The sequence below is a fragment of the Monomorium pharaonis genome, chromosome 5, assembly GCF_013373865.1.
Source record: "Monomorium pharaonis isolate MP-MQ-018 chromosome 5, ASM1337386v2, whole genome shotgun sequence".
NCBI classification, from domain to species: domain Eukaryota; kingdom Metazoa; phylum Arthropoda; class Insecta; order Hymenoptera; family Formicidae; genus Monomorium; species Monomorium pharaonis.
In genome coordinates, this window is record NC_050471.1 from 2,856,806 (window position 1) to 2,878,394 (window position 21,589).

Below are 21,589 nucleotides of genomic sequence, written 5' to 3' on the forward strand. Positions count from 1 at the left end.
ATGAGTGAGAAGACGTGATACCGACTCGATGGTGTCCCAATATCCGTTTCACTCGCACTCGATACTAATATCGTCTCTCGCTCGCCAATACCGATGCGTCGTGCTTTCCTTTTTCTTTGAGAGACGGCTATCCGAGTGCACGAAGCGTCGACATTTATTCTATTAGCATGTCATTCATTACTTTATATTATGTAAAGTGATAAAATTTAATTTTAAAAAACACAAATTTTTATTGAAATATTAATTATGTTATACATAGAAAGAAAAAAATTAACGTTTATCCCAATTAATTATTGATTCACTTATGATTGCGTAATAATGCTTCTTTTTCATCCCGTAACAAATTTTTGTGTGAAATTATAACCATCGTTACGGATAATTTTCAGACTCACTATAAGAGTTTCTTATCCATTTACAAATTTAGAGTATAAGATTAATTTCTTGTATTGTAAGTAAGTGTGTGCAAAATTGTGTAAATAATAATTTTAAAAGATAATAAAAATTTTATTTTAACATTTAGATTTATTTAATGTTGATAGTTTGTAAGTTAATTGTAGTTTGTAAGATAGATTGTAAGTTAATTTTTTGTTCATCTAACATTTAACATAATTAATATGGTATTGGCGAGCGAGAGACGATATTAGTATCGAGTGCGAGTGAAACGGATATTGGGACACCATCGAGTCGGTATCACGTCTTCTCACTCATCTTAGCTCTATCCTTCTTCAACGTGCGACGTTGGTGAAGGATGCAACACCGGCGCGATCCCCACTTTTTTCGCTCCTCTCCCATCTCCTCGGCTCCTCCGCGCGCCCAGTAACACGTACGGCGCTTCGCGTGTGTGGGTGATCGCCGCGCGCTGAACGTCGCGGGACACCATTTCTGCCGGTGCGTGTACCTTTAGCGATCGATAGCATCTTGATTCGCAGGGTGCGAACCATACCGTTTTAAAGGGGAAAAAAAACAATGCACTCTCTTAAGCACCGCGCGAATCTTTACGTTCAACGATATACCCCGTATCCGCTTCTCGATCGTCGAGATTGTAACGTGACGTCGTCGGGTGCTCGTTTGATTGTGATGCTTTGATTGTAACGAGAGAAAAAAAGAGAAAGAGAGAGAGAGAGAGAGAGGAGGAGAAAACGCGGCAAGAAGAAAAGAGGAGCGCGAAGGGAGAAGAGCAAACCTGTCGATGATTGTAACACGGTAGCGTGGCCGATAGCGTGATACCCGACGACGTTGCATGACCCCGAATGCCAGCGGAACACGGCAACATATACATATACGTTATCTATTTTGTACCGTGAGTAGTCGCGTCCTGTACAAAATAATGATTTCGTCTTCCCGCACTTAGCTTAGTCGCGGCAATGCGAAATGACGATTGTGCAGCGCCGAATCTCTTAGTTTTACTCAGCGTTCGAACCGTCTCGACCGACGTCTCCAGGTCGATTCTTCATCGTTTGTCATTTCGTAACGCGTTTATTTGATTCTTATGTATTTCTCGGTTGTACATCTCTCGTTATTCTTTAATCAATTGGTTGGTCATGTGTACTCTTCCGTTTTTCTTCCCCCTTTTTTTTTGTAAATAGCGACGAGAGATTATAACAATTTGTTGTGTTCACAACTTGTTTTCGTTTCGTACTTTATCTCCCGACATTTTTCCCTCTCCCATTTCTTTATTTACTACGATTAATTTAAAGGCGCGAGCTACTTGACACTGACAAATGCTTCGAAGCATTTGACCAATTAGAAACAAACAATTTTATGAATTGACCAATTTAAAGAATGCTTCGAAGCGTTTGCAGCGTCAAGTGGTTCGCACCCTAAATCGAATGGATACTGACCAGATTGTCGTACATTCATAATAGTATGAATTAATATGGAATTATCGTTTCTACGTAACGTTAATTGGATGTGAGATTATTTAGAGCTTACGAGCAATGAACCGGAATAATGTTACGTTAAACATAATTAGACAGCGTAATCAGATGATGCATAACGATGATCGATTTCTAGCAATTATTTAATTATATTTCTATTAATTTTTTTTTGTCACCCTTCTCCTGTGATAAGTTCAATCTTGTAATTACTGATCACTGTGCGTGTCGCATTTCGATTACGTGCATTTCATCCGTGCTAAATCCAACGACGAAACTCTCCCACTATGAAAGTACCTAAGTAACAACGGTCTTAAATGCGTAATTAATCTATTCTATTCATGTTCTCTATATCTACCGCGGTCTCTCCTACGCGGTAGGCGAGAAATTTATAATATAGCGTAGCTTTTGAACGACACGGCGCGTATCTCGGCGTATATCGAACGAGAAATCGAAAAGAAACACTATCGAGAGAAAGATTAAGCTGTAATTTTGGCTCACATAGCGACTTTTTCATGCGGTGATTAATGAGGCACAAATGCGAGGAAGCTCCGTAAAGAAATCAGATCTTGAACGGAAATCTTATTTCTATAGATACTTGCAGATTTTTCCCCGTAGATCGTTAGGTCGAGAACAACAGACATTTTTGTTTTATAAATTTTACAAATTATCTGGAAAAAAAAAAAAAAAAATGTTTGTAGAAATTTTTTCTACAACGAAGCTTTCGATGAGTTCTCTTTCTGAATAGATCTATGTGACTTTATAAATCTTTATAAATCCTTTATAAACTGAATTTTTATTATTAACGAATTTCACACTGACTCTTCGCGATTCTCAGCGTCTCTTAACTTTTTAAATGTAAGTTCGCTTTATATTAAAAAAAAAAAACATTTTCTATCTGTAGCGTTTCGTGAGAGGAAACTCCGGGTCTTTTTCGTTTCATAGAGTCCTAAAGTTTACAATTCTCTCTCATTCAGTGCTATCTATTTTCACAAAATACGTAGATACAAATCTTACGATTTTTTACATTATACTTTTGTATCGCGTGTCTTCCAAATTATTCTTTTCAACGGGGACTCGGAGTGCACGGAATGTTTATTCGATGTTTTCGTTTTTTCAGGTTTTGAAAGGTGCAGAGATGAATTATTAATCGCGTCACGCTGAGAGATAAACATGAGCGAGGAGGTGTGAGAGTATCGATAGAAATAAGATGTTTGCTCCTAGCTATTAGCAATAGTCGATTAATTACGTCAATGGTGTCTGATTATATAATACAATATATACATATATGTGTGTGCGTGTATGTACGTGTATATCTCGCGATGTATCGATCTTAATCGCGACGAAAGGTACGTAATGCAAAAAACAATTAGGGCGTAGAAATTAATTTCATCCAAAAGATAATTTCTCCTCTCTCCTTTCTCTCTATCTATCTCTCCCTGTCTCTCTGACTCACTTGTGCCTTGCCCTCGATCATCCTTCACTGTTCTGTATCCAGGTATAAACCCTCTTTTCTAAATAATATCATATTTGATGTTCGATGTCCTTTCTACGAAATAAGCGACTACCAAGTGACCGATACACTAAGAAAAAAAGCGTTACTTATTTACTCCATTTTACCACTTACGGCATTAGCTCGTAATCGATAAATGTATACTGAATAACTTTTACGATTTCGACATTCTTAAAATATACGCATCCAGAGCTAATAACTAATAATTAAATTATTAAACTAATTGCAAGGCATTCGGATTGCATAACGCTCGCAAATCTTGCTCTCGAAACGTAGTATAAATATTTGAATTTCCCGGTTTTACGGCTGTTAGTTTATATGTAAACCGAAATAAAATGGGTATATTAACACGTATTCATATAATCTACTTTTTGAAATTGGAATCTAATTTTCTTGGTGAGATTTGAGAGCAGATTGGCACCCATCCGATGTTTTACGACTTTCGTAATTATTATAAAGGAACACGGCTCGAACTCGAGAGCGCGTTTGTTACGTACTAATATATGCTAATCAGCAGGAATCACATCGTGTGTACAGCGGAAGGTTGCTGCTGTGGCAGGTGGTATCCTCGTTCGTAATGTAGGAAACATAAGGGGGGGTATTTGCGGAAGGTCCCGATAACTAGAATATACTGACAATGAGAGTTAAAAAAAGTCTTCGCGTTATCGATTACGTTCACTGGAGCATAAGACGGAATACGTTATACGCGGCGGGTGTTTAAAATACATCTTCCGTTGTGCGATTAACTAAAGTGTCGCTTGTTAGTGCTCGATTTGAATATCGAGATGCAATAAAATTCCATGCTCAGCCGAGGATCCCTCTCGCGCCGCGTTTGGTTCCACTACGGGGGAGATTCTCATCTCTCCAAACTTGCTTTTACGTAGCGATTTATGAATGCGGGAGTTCAAGGGAAGGTCACATACGCAATTGGAAAACAGCTTGTGAATGAATGCGGCGGAAATACGTCGAATAGAGGATATTTCGTGGCACACACAAAATGTCCTATTTAAAAAAACCGATAAGAAATAATATAATTTAAACTTCATTAAAATTTTATCTAATTTCATAGTAAAATTATTCTTGCAATCAGATTCACATTTGAGCTATTGAGTGAATTTATTCATTTCCACCGAGTTTAATAATAAATCTGATACTTACGAACAAAAAACACGAAAGGATTAACGTAGATTTTTTTTCTTATCAAATTCTATCGGATTTTTTAAACAGGGTGGTGGTATTTTGGACCGCTTCCATTTCAATGGATCGCAAATGCGTTGTCGCTCGAAGTACGACTAAGTACCTGCACTTTAAAATGATTGTTGAAGAAAACACTTGCGTGCGTGTGTGTGTGTGTGTGTGTGTGAGATCACGCGGAAATAACCCGCGTGATTAATTATTGCTGTATACGTGGATATTGCGAAGGATTAATGTGAACTTGTTCGTACGACCTTTCTCGGATAGCTAGTCGTACTTCCCGAGAGGCGCGCGCCGGATGTGAACAAACACGATCGATGTCAGCGGTTTTAAGACTATTCGTAAGCCTGGATGTATTTTTTAGAGAACAGAAATTAGAAATATTATTACCCGCTATGCGAATATACCGTAACGACTCACTCTTGTATCCATACGATATGATCCATAAGTTATAATAACGATATTCTATATAAATGGCTGTATTACTATTGTAAAATCAAAGATATAGCGTATAATACATACATAAAGTTTAGTGTTGTAGGAGGCAAGCTGTCGAAAGTGACAACGTATTTGTTTTTTTCCCACCTCTCTCGTCACTTTTATGTTTTCGCAAAAACGCAAGATTTTGTTCAGGGAGATGGCGACAATAGAATAACTACATTGACGAATTTTGTTAAAATTAATTAATATTTATTTCTTTGTTTTATTAAAACATTATTTATCTAATTAATTTTATCTGATATGAAAAAATAGTATAATTTTATTTCTTAAGTTCTTATTTCTTAATTTTGCATTATCGTTTAAATATGTATAATTAAAATTTTCTAATATAAATACACTTTCTAAGTCGGAAATAGTGAAATCTTTTGTTTTATTAAAACATTAAATTATGTCCAATGCGATAAAAACAATATAATTTTAGCTTTTACTTTTTAATTTTGCTTTACTGTCTAAATTATAATTAGAATTTTCTAAAAATACAATCTCCAAGTCGGAATTAGTGAAATCTTACCAATTATAGTGCTATACTTATAACTATATATGTCACTATATGCACTATATGTAAATCAGTAAATAATACATTGATTCCGATTTAGAGAGTATTTTAAGAGCCTTAATCAGCTGCTGGTGGTTTTTGCACGTAAGCTATTAAGAGATAGTATCTCAATACTATGGATTCTTGTTCATCGTCTTTTCTTTCTAGCGTGCGCGGGATCAGAACGTTTTTCATTATTTCACTTAATAAGTTGTCCATGAATTCACCCTTCATATTATCGGGCATTTTTTTGATGAAAGGATTAACAGCACACACGTGGTCTGCAAAAAACAATGCAAACATACAAATATGATTTTACCTCATAAACCAAGAAGTAAGGAACCTTATTTAGCCGCGGCAATTTCAATTCAAACGGTTCTATTTATCCTTGTATATTTTTCATAGACAGATATAATGAGTTATGTCTGGTTATATTCAGTCTAGTTATATTCTTACTTTTAAGACTTTGTTTACTGTAGGAAAAACTTTTCTCCCTCTTGCTGCAATGCAAAATTTCAAAGCCAACGTCTTCCAGCATCTTTCGCAGACTCGCTCTTACGTCTTTACACATTCTTCTCTGAAAATACGGCACGTAACGGCGCGCATCCTTGAAGAGGACACACGAGCATTTGTATTTAATTTCAATACTACTATTAAATATTTTTATTATAACCCTTTATAGTCGTTAATACCTGGAGATAAAACTGATAACGCGGATTCTGCTTGAGTCGTAGATACGCTTCGAAGCCACAATGATGTCCAATGAACATCATAAGCGCTTTTCCATTTGGCCGCAATAGCTTGTAGATGTTGTCGAAAGCGCGCCTAAATTTAGCTTAATTACAGAAATTGTACGGGAGATCGTTTGCAAGATAAACATTTTTTAAATCTTTATTAAGCGTTTACTCATATAATGTGCGTGGAAATCTTTTCGTACAATTTTCTTCTAATAATACTAGCTATTACCAAAATTAATTGCGGGAATCATTAATTTTCTTTACAAAAGCTTTTCTTCAGCGATTATTATTCAAATAAATACGAAAAATACCATATGTCATTGCACCAGTGCAAACAGTAGAACGACACGACATTCTCGTATCGACCGACTTGATCGCTCGGCAACTCCGACGTTTCGATGTCCAGTACTATGTAGGATAATCGCTTGTCAACGGAGTACTTCTTTCGGGCGTATTCTACCATCGCTTCCGATATGTCTGCGCCTGCGATGCAAGATTTTTAAGAGATTCTTAATTTAAAAAAAGCGTATCGCGTACCGTCACATTTTTTCACTTGCTCACCTACTACCTCCGCATCGTTCGGCAAGAGCGGCAACAACATCTCCTTGGTAATTTCACCTGGGCCTGAGCCGATGTCGAGGCACCTTCCTCGCATCTTCGACAGTTCGCAGTTGAATTCTTCCAGAACGTCCTGGGCGTCACGACGCTGCATGATACTCCCTTCGCTCACATAGTCCTCAACCATATCCATGATTATCGGTGTAATCTGCAGTTCGTATATTCTTAAACGTTAAAACTACGCTTCAACCTGGCCACGTTACCGCTATCACACTATCAACGCAGAGGATTTATCTGCTTATATCTCGAAATAAACACACAAAGGAAAAGGGCATGTAATTATCTATTATAAATAACACGTAACTTTGCTAATGCTAATATTTGATCTTACAACCTTCTCTTCGTGTCAAGCTGGTATTAAGGCTTATGTACGTGACAGCTCACAATACTGGGCCCGCTTCTCTACTGCTGACTTTTTAACTTCGTCTTTGGTATTTATATTCGGCGTACAAATGACTTGCTCTTCCACCGTTCTCCCATTTTGTTCTCCCTACCAGTCTATCCTATTCTTTGTCGTCCCCTGTGCCTACCTCAACATCTAAATTCTTTCTTGGGCCACTCCACTACTATTTATTTTGCTAAACGGAAATTGAATAATCTATGTATATCCGGTCATTTAGGCTGCCGTCCTACCGCAATATAGGTCTCGCAGCATAGGTCTCGCTTGATATTTGGTGATTGATAAATGGGTGATAAAGAGGGGATAGAGTTGCACCGAAAATATAACTTACTAAAGATATAATTTACATGTAGCTATATAAAGAAAGCGAGAAACATTATAACAACTCATGAAATAGAACAGGAAGCTGAAAAAAGTACATATACAATCATTTAATAATTAAAAATGTGGAGAGTGAAATAACAAACATATGGTATGAATTTAGACCGAACTTAGGGCCATGTTATTTTAAGAGATTCTTAAAACAGAAGAAAACTACTAGCTATTTTCAGACAATTGCAGCTGCTCTCTATGCTTCTATAAAAGAATCTTCTTATTACCTGTGCGCGACAGAAACGACGGCTCTGTTTAAGGATGTACGTACCCACATTTCAAAGTATTACAACAAATTTGGCGGAATGTTCTATTATTACATATTATATTATTACATTGGAATATCTTTATAAAATTTGAACATGGTTTTCTTATTAGTTTAAAAATAACTTTATTTTTCGTTATACATTCTCTCTAATTATATAAAATGGCGTTTTGTAGTATTTATTTGAAAATTTGAGGAAAAAGTAGTATTACGAATCAAATTAAATTTTATACATATATTAATAAAACTTTAATAAATATTCATGCAAAATATTCATTTAGTTTCACTTATTTAATTAAAAGTTATTTACTTAAAACTGAAACAGAATAGAGTCATTTTCGCTTCATAAGCTAAATTTTCGTTGTTTTTTTCTCAGCAGCTGGTTTTGGAGTTAAAATTCACGACCAAAACTTTCGTCATTTATTCGGAAAGAAAAAAAAATTCGATTTTTTTTAGCTTTTTTGTCACAATGGCCTTTAAGCGCAAACGGGTGTAAGGAATCGAGTAAAAGCTGAGACAAGAAAAAAGTACGTAGAAGAGATCGTCTTGCTTGCATTAGGAAATATAATAATTTTTAGCGTTATGTACAAAAAATTAATAAAAAAGATATTGCTTGTAAGATCAAAATGTGACAAGTTCAAGAATCGACTTTTTAAAAATTTTCTTAAAGTTCTTTAACTTGTAGAAAATGTCAACAAGTTCTTTAACTTGTTGAAAACGTGACTCTAAAGAGACTTCTCTAAAAGAAAGAAAAAAAGTCAATGCTACAAGTGACGTTTTGCCACGCATAGATAGTCGAGATTTTAATTTCGACTTTTATGACATTTACATTTTGTCACAAGATAAATTGCTGGAGTTTAGGCGATAACATTCAAAATAACAACGAGAGCTACAATTCTCTACTTTAGTATTCCGCGCCGAAGTACTGTGTATCGAAGACCATTGAAATACGGTCTACTTTGATGTCGGATTTTATATTATTTAGAAAATATGCGAAGAAGAACCGTCATTGGTCCGATAGCTAAGATTTTTCCTGACAACTCTGATCCGCGATAAATGCGGAACGAGAAGAAGCCAGTTAGAGTTCAAGGAAGCTCGAACAGCTCATAAAAATGCGGATCAGCTCTACAAGTGTTGTACGAGGAGGAGGAAGGTGTGCTTTATGGTTCTGAAGTAAGTATGCTTTTTGTATCTAATTATATCTAAAGGTAATGTGTCTTTTTTAATGTATGTATTATATTTTGCCCGCAATAAAATCTTAAACACAAATTATTAATTTTGTTCTCCGTCTACCCTACATGCAAGATTGAAATTTATCAAGCCAAAAACTAGTAGCTTTTGGCAAAAAAAAAAAATCATTTTTATGCAAAATGCCTTTTTTTCATTTTTTCTCATTCAACATTTTTAAACTATTCTGATATTTACGATAACCACGGTCATACAGATTAAGATTTTTTTTTCATTGCACCAATTGGCAGCCACGGAAAATTTTTTAAACTGCCTTGGCAAACTAACTACAAGTTCTCGTACATTTTTGCTTGAAGAAATGTTGAAATAATCTTAAGATGTTAATAAATAATTTCATTAAGTGTCAAGATAATATGTCGTATAATTTTGCTAAAAAAAAATTCTTAAAAATCACTTTACATTTTCGGACCGCCACAGTAGCAGTGACCCCTCAATATTAACGAGTTGACCTTTAACGAAGTCAGAACTGTGGCGCACGAGTTTAAATCCAATATAAAGTACGGGAGAGACTAGAGGGAAGTGTGCAAGGAGGTTTTACTGTGGTCGGGCGAAAGGGCTTATCGCTAATAATCCGTGATTCGATCGGGACCGCGAGAGTCCTTCCTGGAGCCCTTGAACCCGTCTTATCTTACGGTCGCATGTATTTGCCTTTTGGACAGCGCCGTGTATTTGCATATGCGCGAGCACACTCCATACACGTCCGTGAATAATACGAGCGGTGTGTTCCTAATCAAACACTCGTATTTCACGATGGGGGATCTTCGCCTTTTTTTATCTTACCGAACGGCCCTTAAATCTTATACTTTAAATGCGATTACTATCAGAAAAACTCTACGTGGCCGCGGAATTTCCTGACCTACCTCATCGTGTTAAGGTCGACGATACAACTTCGATTGAGAACGTTTTGGATTTACATATCAGTTAAAATTATTGAAATTAAAAAATTGCAGATCTCTTAGATTTATTCATTTTTTCCGAATCAACGACAAAAACATTTGATTCGAAATTTTAGTTTTAAAGCAGCTACAAGGAAAAAATATGAAAAATTTGACTTGTAATAGTTTATGCAATGAAAATGGCCCTCTATTGCTACAGTTTTTACAGTATTTTTAAGGAAATAACTTTCAAACAAATATTTATTAAAGTCTTATTTATAATAGAAAATTTGATTCTTACTTTTTTGCAAATTTGCAAATAAGTATTATAAAATTCGATTTTACATAAGAATCAAGAGTGAATAAAAAATTAATTAATTTTAGACTAATAAGAAAATCACAATCAAATTTTTAAACGTAACAATAGAACAAAATCTGTAAAATTTTAACCTTTTTGGCAATACTTTGAAATGTGACACATACATCAGTAAAAGTCAACTCCCAGCTCGGTTTCCCCATATATGGTACAGACTACTTGGCGAATTTTTCACTGCGACGATCGACGCAATGAGAGGTAACGTTCGAGTCTCGTTACGTTGCGTTACATTACGTCTCGTATACTTGAGCTACTGTAAATCAGTTTGGCGACGCCCGTACGGAAAATATTTATGAAACTGGGCGGGTTGACCCGCGTTGTCCTCCTCCGTCACGTCTCTCGCTCTCTCTCTTTCTCGTTTCCTCTCTGTTTCTCCCTTATCTCCCCGTCGTCCGTCTCCATTTTCCTTACTCTCTGCGCGAGGTAATGCAATATGCACTCGCGTCTCTTTCAAAGGAGATAACAAAAGGTCCTGCAGCGCTCGCGCGTCCGCGTTCACGCAACCGCCATCCGGAGTTTATAGAAGCTCGGAAGCGGCCAAGACCCGCGAGGAAACGGAGTGGGAGATAGAAAGATACGTCGACGCTGGTCCAGCTGGTGCAGCAGCAGTCGCCGTCACGTGTCATTTTCATCGCGCTCGATCAGATTACTCGCCACCTACGCGCCTAAGTCTTCGCTGTAAATTTTTTTAACGCGCCGGCCGAGCCGCGCTCGCCTTTTTTTACGATAGAGTGAAATTATGTTGCCGCTCCCAGCTCGTCCTCGATCGCTGCATAAGACCGTAACCGTCGGAGACGTTGGAGAAAATCGCTAGAGGAACAATAAAGGAACGATAAGGGAACCTAATCGAATCAAGGGAAACGAATCGACACAATTATCATTGCAAATTTATTGAACGCGCGTTTAGGTCCGCGTCGCGCGTCCAATCGAACGCCGCCGAAATAATCTGAATCCCCGCAAGATTTCACTATGGCGCGCGTACGGCAAGTGTGCGTTCTCTGGAAACGGAGGATCGGGCAGGTGTGAGTCTCGCGCGCGTGTTGTAGGTCGCCGAGTTGGCGGAGGATTTACCTCCGTGGCGTCGTCGGTCTCCTCCGCTCGCGCTCGCGCTAAAACCACAAGCATCCGATACTCGATCGAGCACTTGCAAAGGGGAAACGGGGGAGACGGCGGAGGACGGGGCGGAAGTGAGGCCCTCCTCTCTCTCTCTCTCTCTCTCTCTCGAAAGAGAGAGGAAAGGTTGCGTGCGAGGACGTGGCCGGGCAAAAAATTGCCCGGGCCAACGTTGGGAACGCTGCACCACGCGGCCGTCGAATTTTTTCAGGATTAACGCCTCGCCCTTAATTAGCACGTCTACGTACGTCGCACTATCCGATACGCCCGTGTGTATTTTTGCCATTATTCGTCACAGGCGGAAAGATCTGGCGCGCTGGAAAAAGAACGGGTGACAAGCGCTCGCTGCTATTTCGCGACTCGTCGTCCTTCCTTGTCGTCGCTAATAACAGACGAAAGGGCGGGAGAGGATCCGGGGATCCTGAGGCGTCTCGATTCGATACTGCCGGATGTGGTCCGAGGAAGGGCCACGTTCCTCCCTTTCCTTTTCCACCTCCGCGTCTAGTCTCTTTGCCTAAATCCTTCGGCCGGATCCGCGTGTATCGGCCGGGTGGGGTGCGGCCGAGAACGAAGGGCTTTGATAAATGACTGACGCGGAAAAAAATCCGCGTCGATACGTCTTGCTCAAGGAGATGCGCGCGCGAAAGAAAAAGAGAGAGAAAGAGAGAGAGAGAGAGAGAGCGATGACGACGACGACGACGACGACGAGGACGACGACGGCGGAAGAGAAAAGGGAGAGAAAAAGGGACGGACGAGGGCGAGAAAAAGCCGTCGGTTTATTCCCGCGGTCCACCGAGAGATGTGTTAGCTATCCTATATATCTCGCGCGAGCGATCTGCATTCCCTTCGCGCGCTCGTTTATTAAAACCAGTCGAACCTGCGGCGCGGCGAAATTCGCAGATCGATCCGCGTGGAGAGTGGAAACATCGCCACGAGTAGTAGAGTATCGGGAGATTTTACGCTTCCGAAAATTCATTAATCTCCAGTCGCGTGCGCGCGCGCGCGTGGTGTCGAGTTTAATCGCGGCAATTTAAGTTTCTCCGCGCGTGAATACAAACGACGCGCATATTTTCGCGACTCAGAGGGAAGGGAGGGAGAGAGAGAGAGAGAGACAGAGAGAGAGAGAGAGCGCAAATGTGGCTCTCAGCAAATCGACACGCGACGAACTCGCGGACGCTTCTCCTCCCTCGAAGATTTCGTTTATTTGCCTAGAGTATTTCGGAGAGGATATTATCGGGACGACGGTCCTCTTTCGCGGATGCGTGCTTTATCGGAAAACACTGAGTGAGATATATGGTGAGATTATGCGAGATGGCGTTTCGGAGTCGAACAGGCCGCTATTCTCCGCTCCGTCAATTATGCTAATTTCGATTGCGGCGAGATTAATGGAAGAAGGCGGCGTCTCCGCTCCGAACGCGTTCCCTTTCTCTCTCCTTCTTTCTCACGAGCGGTCGATCGGTGGGAGCATGACGTTCTTTCCGCACTCGGCCGACCGTGCATAATGCACTCGACTTGCAATTATTGCAGATCCATCCTCGGTCGGTTTCAATCCCGGCATCGGCGTTCTCTCGCCCTCGGGAGAACGAGCGGTCAAACGAGCTCGGGGCTCGACCGCGATCTTAACGCGCAACCGTTTTTATATTAAAAAAAAAGGGGGGGGGGAGACAGAGTCTTTCTTCTCGTCAAATGATATTCTAAACAGAAGATGTAAAAAACGCGATCGATCGACCCTGCACTTTCTTCGCGCGAATAAAGCGCAAAGAGAGAGAAAGATAGATAGAGATAGAGAGAGAAGAGAGGAAAGAGAGAGTTAATTGCGCGATGAGAATATGAGATTGAATTCCCATCCCCCGCGCGGAAACTGGGAAGGATTTTGTCGAGCGTGCACGCGTGTGCGTGCCCGCGAGAGATATCGAGTGACGGAGACGACGGCTGGGATTCCTGGCGGAATGTATCGGAAACTGGAAGACTCGCACGGGTGTTTTCAAGAGGGGAAAGAGAGATGCGGAGGAGAATGGGCGGGGAGGGTTTGGGAGGAGGGCGAGGCGGGAGGGAAAGGCGCAGATACTCGGAAGAGCGGAGAGTGGCAGAGATGGGTAAGAGAGAAGAGAAGAGAAGAGAAGAGAAGAGAGGTAGAGGCTTGCCGGCGACACAGGCACATCAATAATACATGTCGTCTGCTTGCTCCACCTCTTGCCCCCTTTCGTTGTCTTCCATGATCTCCGAAGCTTATAACTGGCTCTGACGCAAGTAACCTCTCTTACCCTCTCGCTCTCTTCCTCTCTTTATCTCTCTCTCTTTCTCTCTCCTTCGTCCTTTTACGATGACTGATTTTTTCCACTGTGCTTTTAAGCTCCAGGAATACGACTGATTTTACTGCGTCGAGCGAATCGATGAGGTCGCCGATAGAATTCAACAGAATCAGCTTCTTAGGTGAATGCTCATTTTTTTAGAATATTAAATGGATACTTAGTAAATGATACTTTATACAAATGTGTATAATGACGTAAAATTGGACACTTGTACCTTCGCGCAAGATGCTCAAAGATTAAGATCTGTTCATTCTTTCGTTCACTCTTTGTAATTAGTATCTTTCGATGGCCATCCAGCAAATTTGATAGAAAGTTCACCTTAGAATTCCGCTCAGGGATATTCCGGAAACGCGAAACGCTTTTGCAAGGTGAACGTGATGACGGAGCGAAGGGGATTTATCTCCTCGCAGCTCTTCGCGGAGCCCCCAATCCCCGTCGTTTTCTTTCTCTCTTTCCATTTTTATTAAAATGCCAGCGAGGGAAAGAAAAAGAGAGAGAAAGAAAAAGACAGACAGAGAGAGAGAGAGAGAGAGAGAGAGAGAGAGAGAGAGAGAGAGAGAGAGAGAGAGAGAGAGAGAGAGAGGAGGAAGAAAGAGAGAAAGCGACTCGCTCGCGCAAAATATGAAAATCCATACAGTCGCGAGGAGAAAATATCCGTCATTTAAAATGGATGGATTTAGGTGGATATAAAAGTAGAGGGGTGGAAGAAGAAACCGGCGGTAGCGCGCGCGAGGGTGGCACCTACTTCGGTCCAGGCGGGGAAAAGGGGGGAGGAGGGGAGAAGGTGGCCCAAGAGTGAACGAGGGGGTAGAGGCGGGGGCAACTACTGAAAGTCGACGGTGGCGGCGGCAGCGGCGGCGGAGGTAGAGATGGTGGTGGCGGCAGCGGTGGTTGCCGGTGGTGTTGGAGATTTAAGGGAGACATTTTAAATGGATGGTTCCCTCGGAGAACCCGGGGCCTCCGGTATTATCCAATGGCGTAGCTCGTCTCTCGTACCCTCGCGTTTCTCCGCAAGAATTCGCGAGAAAGAAGGAAGCGCGAGGATGAAAAGGAGGCGCCCACCCTTTCCCGCCGTATGCTCTTTCGCGTAGGACGATGCTGGAGGGCGATATTTAACCCTTAACGTAACTCTTGCGTGAGGTATCCGTAAACGTCCCTTCGTGCGCCTTACGCAATTACGCAACGTGAGAAATAGCCGAGGAATAGTTGGACCGATTAAAAACGATCGGGATTGAGATGCGTGAGATTTTTTACGTACTTTGCGACGAAATTTCGAATTTCCTCGACATTTGCGGCGTTGATTTGTACACCCTCCTTTCCCATTTACTTGCATTGCATCTGTCGTTCGCAAATAAATAAATAGATAAAATTTAAATATATTGCTTTTTAAAGATTCTATAAATATAATTCGTACAATTATTGCGTACTTAGTGAAAATTAGTGAAAATTATTTGTTTGCTGTCAAGGATCCCGATGAATTTATAACAGTAACTTAGATAAAATTCATACGCAACATTTACTGTAGTGCGAGCGAAGGTAGTGCTCCATCTCTTTAAGAAGCCTCTGTTTTCGGGATCGATAGGGAACGCAATTGCATTCAACACCTCCAACGTCTTACACATCTCGCACGTAATCTCGTTCGAAAAATCGATCGTATACCGGGAATATGTCGTTCCTGCATGCCGGGGATACGGGATAATTTCGACGCGCATCTCGCCCATCTGAACAAATTATTCATTCAGCAAGATCTTCCGTTATCGCCCTTCGGTTATTCTCGCGACGTTACGTCTCTCACCGAGAGACACGCGAAACCGGCCGAAATGGATTTCAAGACGATGCAACCACGTCCGCGTTGTAACCTCGAGCTTTACTCCCGATATAACTTGGGATTAATGGCCACCGTTCCTGCGGCGGTCCTTCAGGATCATGCCCGTCCGTTAATCCCGAACTCGATAACCTCCTGGCAGGATCTTCGTCTTCGCGGAAGCTACACGATGTCTCGCCATTGATCCCTCGTATTCGGCTCGAGAGTACTTTATATATTTTAACGCGACCTTTATTCTCAGTTTGAAAAAAATTGTGCTCTTATAATTGAGGAAGCAACTAATTTTTTGCAGGACGTCTTGCAAATAAGTGTAACGAAAAACTGTAAGTTACGTAAAAAAAAAATTACGCAAAACATATTTGTACATCGTGGTGCTATCACCACGTAATATGAAACGCCACGTAAGATCTCTTTTAGGGTGGCGACTTATCGGAGGTCCGCTCCATTTTTCGCGGAAGGAGGAAAAGCGCAGTGAGCACGACCAATCGCGATTCGGTAGTTATCACGACCAATCGTCGGAGTTTCCAGCATTCGGATGTGACTGCGAGCAGGTGGAGGCGGCGTGTAGATTGGGGGTCGAATCCGACGGTGAGGGCCGGCGGGTAACCGGCGCGACGGAAAGCGAGCGGTCCTGCGCGATTTGCCAGGAGTTTCCCGTATTCGTTTCCACGGACCGGAAGTCGGCGTCGTATTTGCGCTTTCCATTGGGTTTCCGAGTGTCGTCTGGGGCCAATGGCACGACGATATGCCGACTGTCGGTGTCGCTGTGTGGTTTGCCAGAGGGGTAGGTTACGCCCCGCGCGGCGCATACGTATATACACGGGCGCGTAGTGGTACAGACGGAGAGATAGAGAGAGAAAGAGAGAGAGAGAGAGATAAAGAGGAGAAGAGAGAGTGAAGGAGAAAGGGAGAGAGAGACGAAGAGAGGGCTGGATAAATCCCGGCGGAAAGAGACGGCGAATTTCGCAGCGGGATCTCTCTCGCCGTCTCTGCGCGTCTGTCTGTATGTTCGTTCTCTTTCCTCCGGCAACGACCGTGCCTCTGCATCCGTGAGGGAAAGAGGGATTTCTCCCTCTCTCTATGCCGACGAGCGCGTTCGTATACGTATACTCGCGCGTATATACGCGCGCAGCTTCGAGCCATGTAGCTCCGTCAGAGAGGGAAAGAGCCGAGTAAGAGAAAGATAGGGCTTGAGAGGGAGCGAGGAAGAGAGGCAGACGGAGAAAGCACGGAGGAGGTCGAGGGACGCCTTGCTTCGATCCGAGAAAGAGACGCAGACAGAGAGTCGGAGAGTCCTGGGTTCGATCCCACAAGGAGGTAGACACTCGGCGGCACTTAAACCCTCCGCGTCCTCCCTCCCTCCCTCCCCCTGCCGTCCTCCTCCCTCGAGCCCTATCCGTACTCCTCGGCGCAACCCCCTCGCCGCCCACCCATCGCGAACCTCCGATCCGACCTCCCTCATCCTCTCGCTCTCCTCGGTCGTTCCATCTCTCTATTTCGCCCACTCTCGCTCCGTTCGCCTTACACTCGGTATATATTGCTCCTCTTTCTCCCTTTCTCTCCCACCCTCCGTCGCTATTCTCTCTCTGCACCGCCGTTCTCTACGAGCATCTCTTCCCACTCTCGCGGAGGGAAACCCATCCCAGAAGCAGAAGCGCGAAGCTAAGGCTGCCCGAGGATCGTCGAGGGTGGTTGGAGGATTTTTTTGTTACTGCCGGCAGATGCTGTGCCTCGTGAAACGCGGCGAAGAACGACGCGGCGGAGAGATAGAAGGAAAAAGAAAAAGAGATAGAGAGAACGAGAAAGCGATATCCGAGGGAGAGAAGGGGGGAGAGGGGGAGAGATTGGACGGGGGCGGCCGCGGACAGCGAGAGGGACGCGAGAGGGTCCGGTATGGAAGGTCGGAGGAAGTGGAACGGGGAAAAAGCTCGGCACGAAGCACGATATTTCCCTCACGGAGAGCGGTCACTTTTTACCTCGCCTCTTTCGGAGAGTGCTCCGACTGGAGCGTCGGAAAAGAAATTTCGTTTTTCTTGCGCGACGAAGGTAACGTCGGCGGGCGCGTTTCTCGTGCGATTACTTCTCGCAGCCGCCCTCGGAGAGACGTGTCTTCTCAATTAGTTCATAAAACAAGCGTCTAGAAGTTTCGAGAAATCTTAAGAATCTGCTTAGAATTCCTTGCAATCCGAATGAATTTAAACAGAATTTTTCCCCTTCCTGTACAAGGTTCCACAAAGTTTTATTCTACATGTAAATGACGGTTTTGTTAAAATATCTGAAAATTTAGCTGGATTTATACAGATCCGAAAATAATTTTGTTAGACTATAAGATAATTATATCAAAATGTTTTTACAACATTGCTTATCACGATCGGAAGTCCCTCATAATTACTTTGATAATTCGAGAAATTATTTTTATATCTGTACCCAGCTAGATTTTTAAAAACTTTATTGAAACTGTTTCTTTCAGTGCAGTGTGTTTTAATAAACATATTTTGTTCTTAACGACTAAAAATATCGAGAGTGTCCTCTTAACGAGTAATATTTTGTGATTTCGAGCGGAAACACATTCCTCGGATCTCTCGGGCAGAAATTCGATTTTGAATATATATATATATATATATATATATATATATATTATATATATTATATATATATAAAACCAGAGTTTAAAGCCAGTTTCCTCCCCCCCCCCCTCTCTCTCTTATTCCAGCCTGGCTGGATACTGGCGTACTGATGGTCGAGACACGCTTGCGACGCAAGCAGTCGATAGGACGTTGCGCATTGACACTCGGGTGGAGCGACGATTTAATCGAATTACGGCGGCGTTGCCGCATCACAGATAATCGTTATTAAATTATCGAAGTTATACGTGGTGGCGACGACGCGGGCGCGCGTTCTTCTTTAATGGCGCAGCCAACGACGGGGCTGCCTCCTCGGTCGCAATTAAAACGTTCGTTACGGTCAATCGACGCGACGGTCCGTTTATTTTTATAAGTCAAGGTTACCGTAACACACCTGTGCACGGCGCCTCCTGACGAGGCCTCGGCCGGGGAGACTCGGTAGGAGCGAGAAAAAGAGAGAGAGAGAGAAAGAGAGAAAGACCGAGCCGTTTGGCGTTGACATTTTACTCGCGCTCCCATAACCGCGGGGCGCTCGTACGACGCGTCGTTAAAAACGAGCTAATTGGTTTCATCAAAGCGTCCGCGCTAGATCGCAAGGGGTAAAACGGCGCCCGCCGCCGCACCACGAGGCGAGCCGAAGCTGATTCTAGCCTTCGCTGCCACTCTCCGCGGAAATATTTTCACAAAACGGAAATTAAGGAGGAGAGAAAATTTCATCCGGCTATTTTTCCGTCGGTGGAGTTTCTTCTCGTTCTTTTCCCCACAAATGTCCACTCTCTCCTCCTCGTCCCGCGCCCTTGTCAAAGTAGAGCAGTCCCCCTTTCCACGATCGTTATATTCGGAAAAAATTAATAACACGTGCACACCTCGCGCCGTGTGAAGGCGTTTGCAACGAGGCGTTTCAAAGTCGCAGCGGCGCACTCCCCTTATTTGCGCTTATTTATGGAATCTTTTTTTTTGTAATTTCCGAGCATCGACCACCGCGACGACGACGACGACGACGACGACGACAGCAACGGCTACGACGACGACGACGACGACACGAAGGCGGCTGGGTTACGATATAAAGAGAGGCCGAGGGAGGGTGAGAAAGTGCGGGTTAAAACCCTTTAGTCTGGACCGCAAGCGGGACCGGTGAACGGACCGCGTGCTTGTCGCAGTGCTCTGTTTCCCAACGTTTTAACGCGAAAGACGAGAAATAAATTCGCTGCTGTGCAACCAGAGCCAGAAGCGAGAGGACCGTCCGTGCACTCCCGAAGATTCCCGCGACGCTACGTAATTTGCATTGCAAAACGCGAACCTTCCCGATTATCGACCTAGTTAATTCACTGCGACGTAACGAATATTACAAGAAGTAGCGAATTAGCGCGATCACATTTCTTAATTCTTATCTCGAAGAAAAAGGAAATCTCGTAGAGGGAGGAAACTACGAGTTGCGTCATAAAATCGAATTAGTAGACGTTCGATGAGGCAACGTGCGTGTCGATCGGTACTCGTGAAATCTTCGCGATGCGAAACGACGGTGAGAAAAACAGGGGAGAAAGACGCGAAAAGAAAACTGGCGGAGGCGGCGGAGAGAAGAGGAGAGGAGAGAAGAGGAGAGGAGAGGAGAGGAGCGAAATCCTCCTCCGCGAGCGAAAGAGGCGTCCTCCCTCCACCGCCACCTCAGCCGGCAATGACAGATACAAATAAACGATCCGGCGATTTCGCGCAAGCGCCCCCCGCGACTACGACGGCCACCCTCTCCACGACCTCGCGCCCGTTCGCGGCGGAGAGATCGAGGTAGGTAGGAATAGGTGGCTTCGCGGTGGCAGCCTGGGGCCCACACCACCACCTTGGGTGGAGCCTGCCGGTTGACGTCATCAGACGTACAGACAAACGGCACAGACGTAGAAACCAATGCGCGCCACGGTGGTGGCCCAGGTGGCTGCTTTACGTCTGCGTACAAATAACACGGCCGCCGTCGTACGCCCCCGCCTGGAGAACCGCCCCTCTCCGTTTCTCTCTCTCTTTCGCGGGGGAGACACAGGTTCTCCGGTCCCGCCTGACTGCAGGCGACTGCCATTGCTCGTTGCCTCGAGAGTCTAGAACTACGGGTAGTTCTTACGCTCCCTCTGTCCTTACGCCTCCCCTTCCTCCCGCCTCCTCGCGGAGAACTCGCGACCCTCCGCCAGAAATCGTCGAATCCCCCAAGATGGCGACTCGCAAGTAGAGGTGGTGGCTTTTGTCGCGAGTTACCCCGATCATTGGACGATAGCCTGGCAGCTGCAGACAATTCCGGGTAGTTTGAAGAAACTTTCTCATACAAGTTTTACCACACCGTATTTTATCAATACTAAATCAAGATAGCATAGTTTGAGATTCTTTTCGCGGTACCATCTGAATTTCTCAGTCTAAGAGTCGTAAAGTTTGAAAGGAGCTAAGTTAATTGAAGAAAACGATGGACAAGTCGGGAGAGAGACAGAGAGACTGATTAAATCCTCTCCTCGAGATTGCGGCCGGCAAAGAGCCCAGTTTTAACGCGGTAGCGAACGCAAAAGTGAATTCTTAACTCGTTATCCCCGACCTCTCTAACTCCGGTGGTTGCGAGAGCCTGGTAACGCCGATAGTAGCGCGCGTACGGACGTACGGTAGAATAATGTGGTCGTTGGGAAGTTGTATCGGGACCTAGTGTCACGACCGCAGCAGCAGCAGTAGCAGCACCAGTAGTAGTAGTAGTAGTAGCAGTAGCAGCAGCAGCAGCAGCAGCAGCAGTAGCAGCAGGGTGGACCTCTGCGGGAAAAGCGGGAGGAGGGTAGAGGGGAGGAAAGGGGGATGGGTCGGTAGGTAACACCGTGGCGATGCTTGCGGAGAGAGAGAATAGAGGGAATACGGCAGATAGAGGTAGCTTGGAGTCGAGTGCCCGGGGCTGAATCGACCGGGCTACACACAGAGCACACCCCAAGCCGAGGTCCCTCTCTTACCCTCTTTCACCCCTCCCTCCTTCTCGCGCTCTCTTTTCCTTCCCTCTCTCTCGCTCTCTCTAGCCGCGTCTCTTCCGTATGCGCGTCGTTCTCTACCATCGCTTCTTCGTCTTCTCTCTCTCTCTCTCTCTCTTTCGCTCTTCGTTCCTCGTCGGAATTCTCGCTTTCTCCTCTTCTTCCTCTGCTCGGTCCTCCTCCTCCTCCTCCTCCCGTTTTCTCTCTTGCCGCTTTCCGTTCCGTTCGC

At 43.6% G+C, this 21,589-nt stretch overlaps 1 protein-coding gene and 1 long non-coding RNA gene across 7 annotated transcripts in view; one reads left to right on the forward strand and one right to left on the reverse strand.

Annotated features, from left to right (window-relative positions):
• Nucleotides 1-1,509: 1,509 nt before the first annotated feature.
• The window catches only part of LOC105828179 (juvenile hormone acid O-methyltransferase), a 72,438-nt gene continuing 52,358 nt past the window's right edge, over nucleotides 1,510-21,589 (reverse strand). For 2 of the 4 annotated variants that reach the window (XM_036287766.1, XM_028192546.2), the window contains 5 exons: nucleotides 6,916-7,120; nucleotides 6,666-6,837; nucleotides 6,310-6,442; nucleotides 6,074-6,224; nucleotides 1,510-5,898 (listed from right to left, as the gene is read on the reverse strand). In XM_036287766.1, the coding sequence (XP_036143659.1) occupies nucleotides 5,696-5,898; nucleotides 6,074-6,224; nucleotides 6,310-6,442; nucleotides 6,666-6,837; nucleotides 6,916-7,120 (864 nt within the window). In that variant the 3' untranslated portion in view covers nucleotides 1,510-5,695. Of the gene's footprint in view, nucleotides 5,899-6,073; nucleotides 6,225-6,309; nucleotides 6,443-6,665; nucleotides 6,838-6,915; nucleotides 7,207-7,306; nucleotides 9,356-21,589 lie in introns of those variants that run through there. The other 2 variants (XM_012666418.3, XM_012666410.3) reach the window with 2 other exon arrangements.
• LOC114254980 overlaps nucleotides 19,357-21,589 on the forward strand; it is a 65,203-nt gene continuing 62,970 nt past the window's right edge. For all 3 annotated transcript variants that reach the window (XR_004963530.1, XR_004963532.1, XR_004963531.1), the window contains exon 1: nucleotides 19,357-21,204. This is a non-coding gene — a long non-coding RNA (uncharacterized LOC114254980). The remainder of the gene's footprint in view (nucleotides 21,205-21,589) is intronic.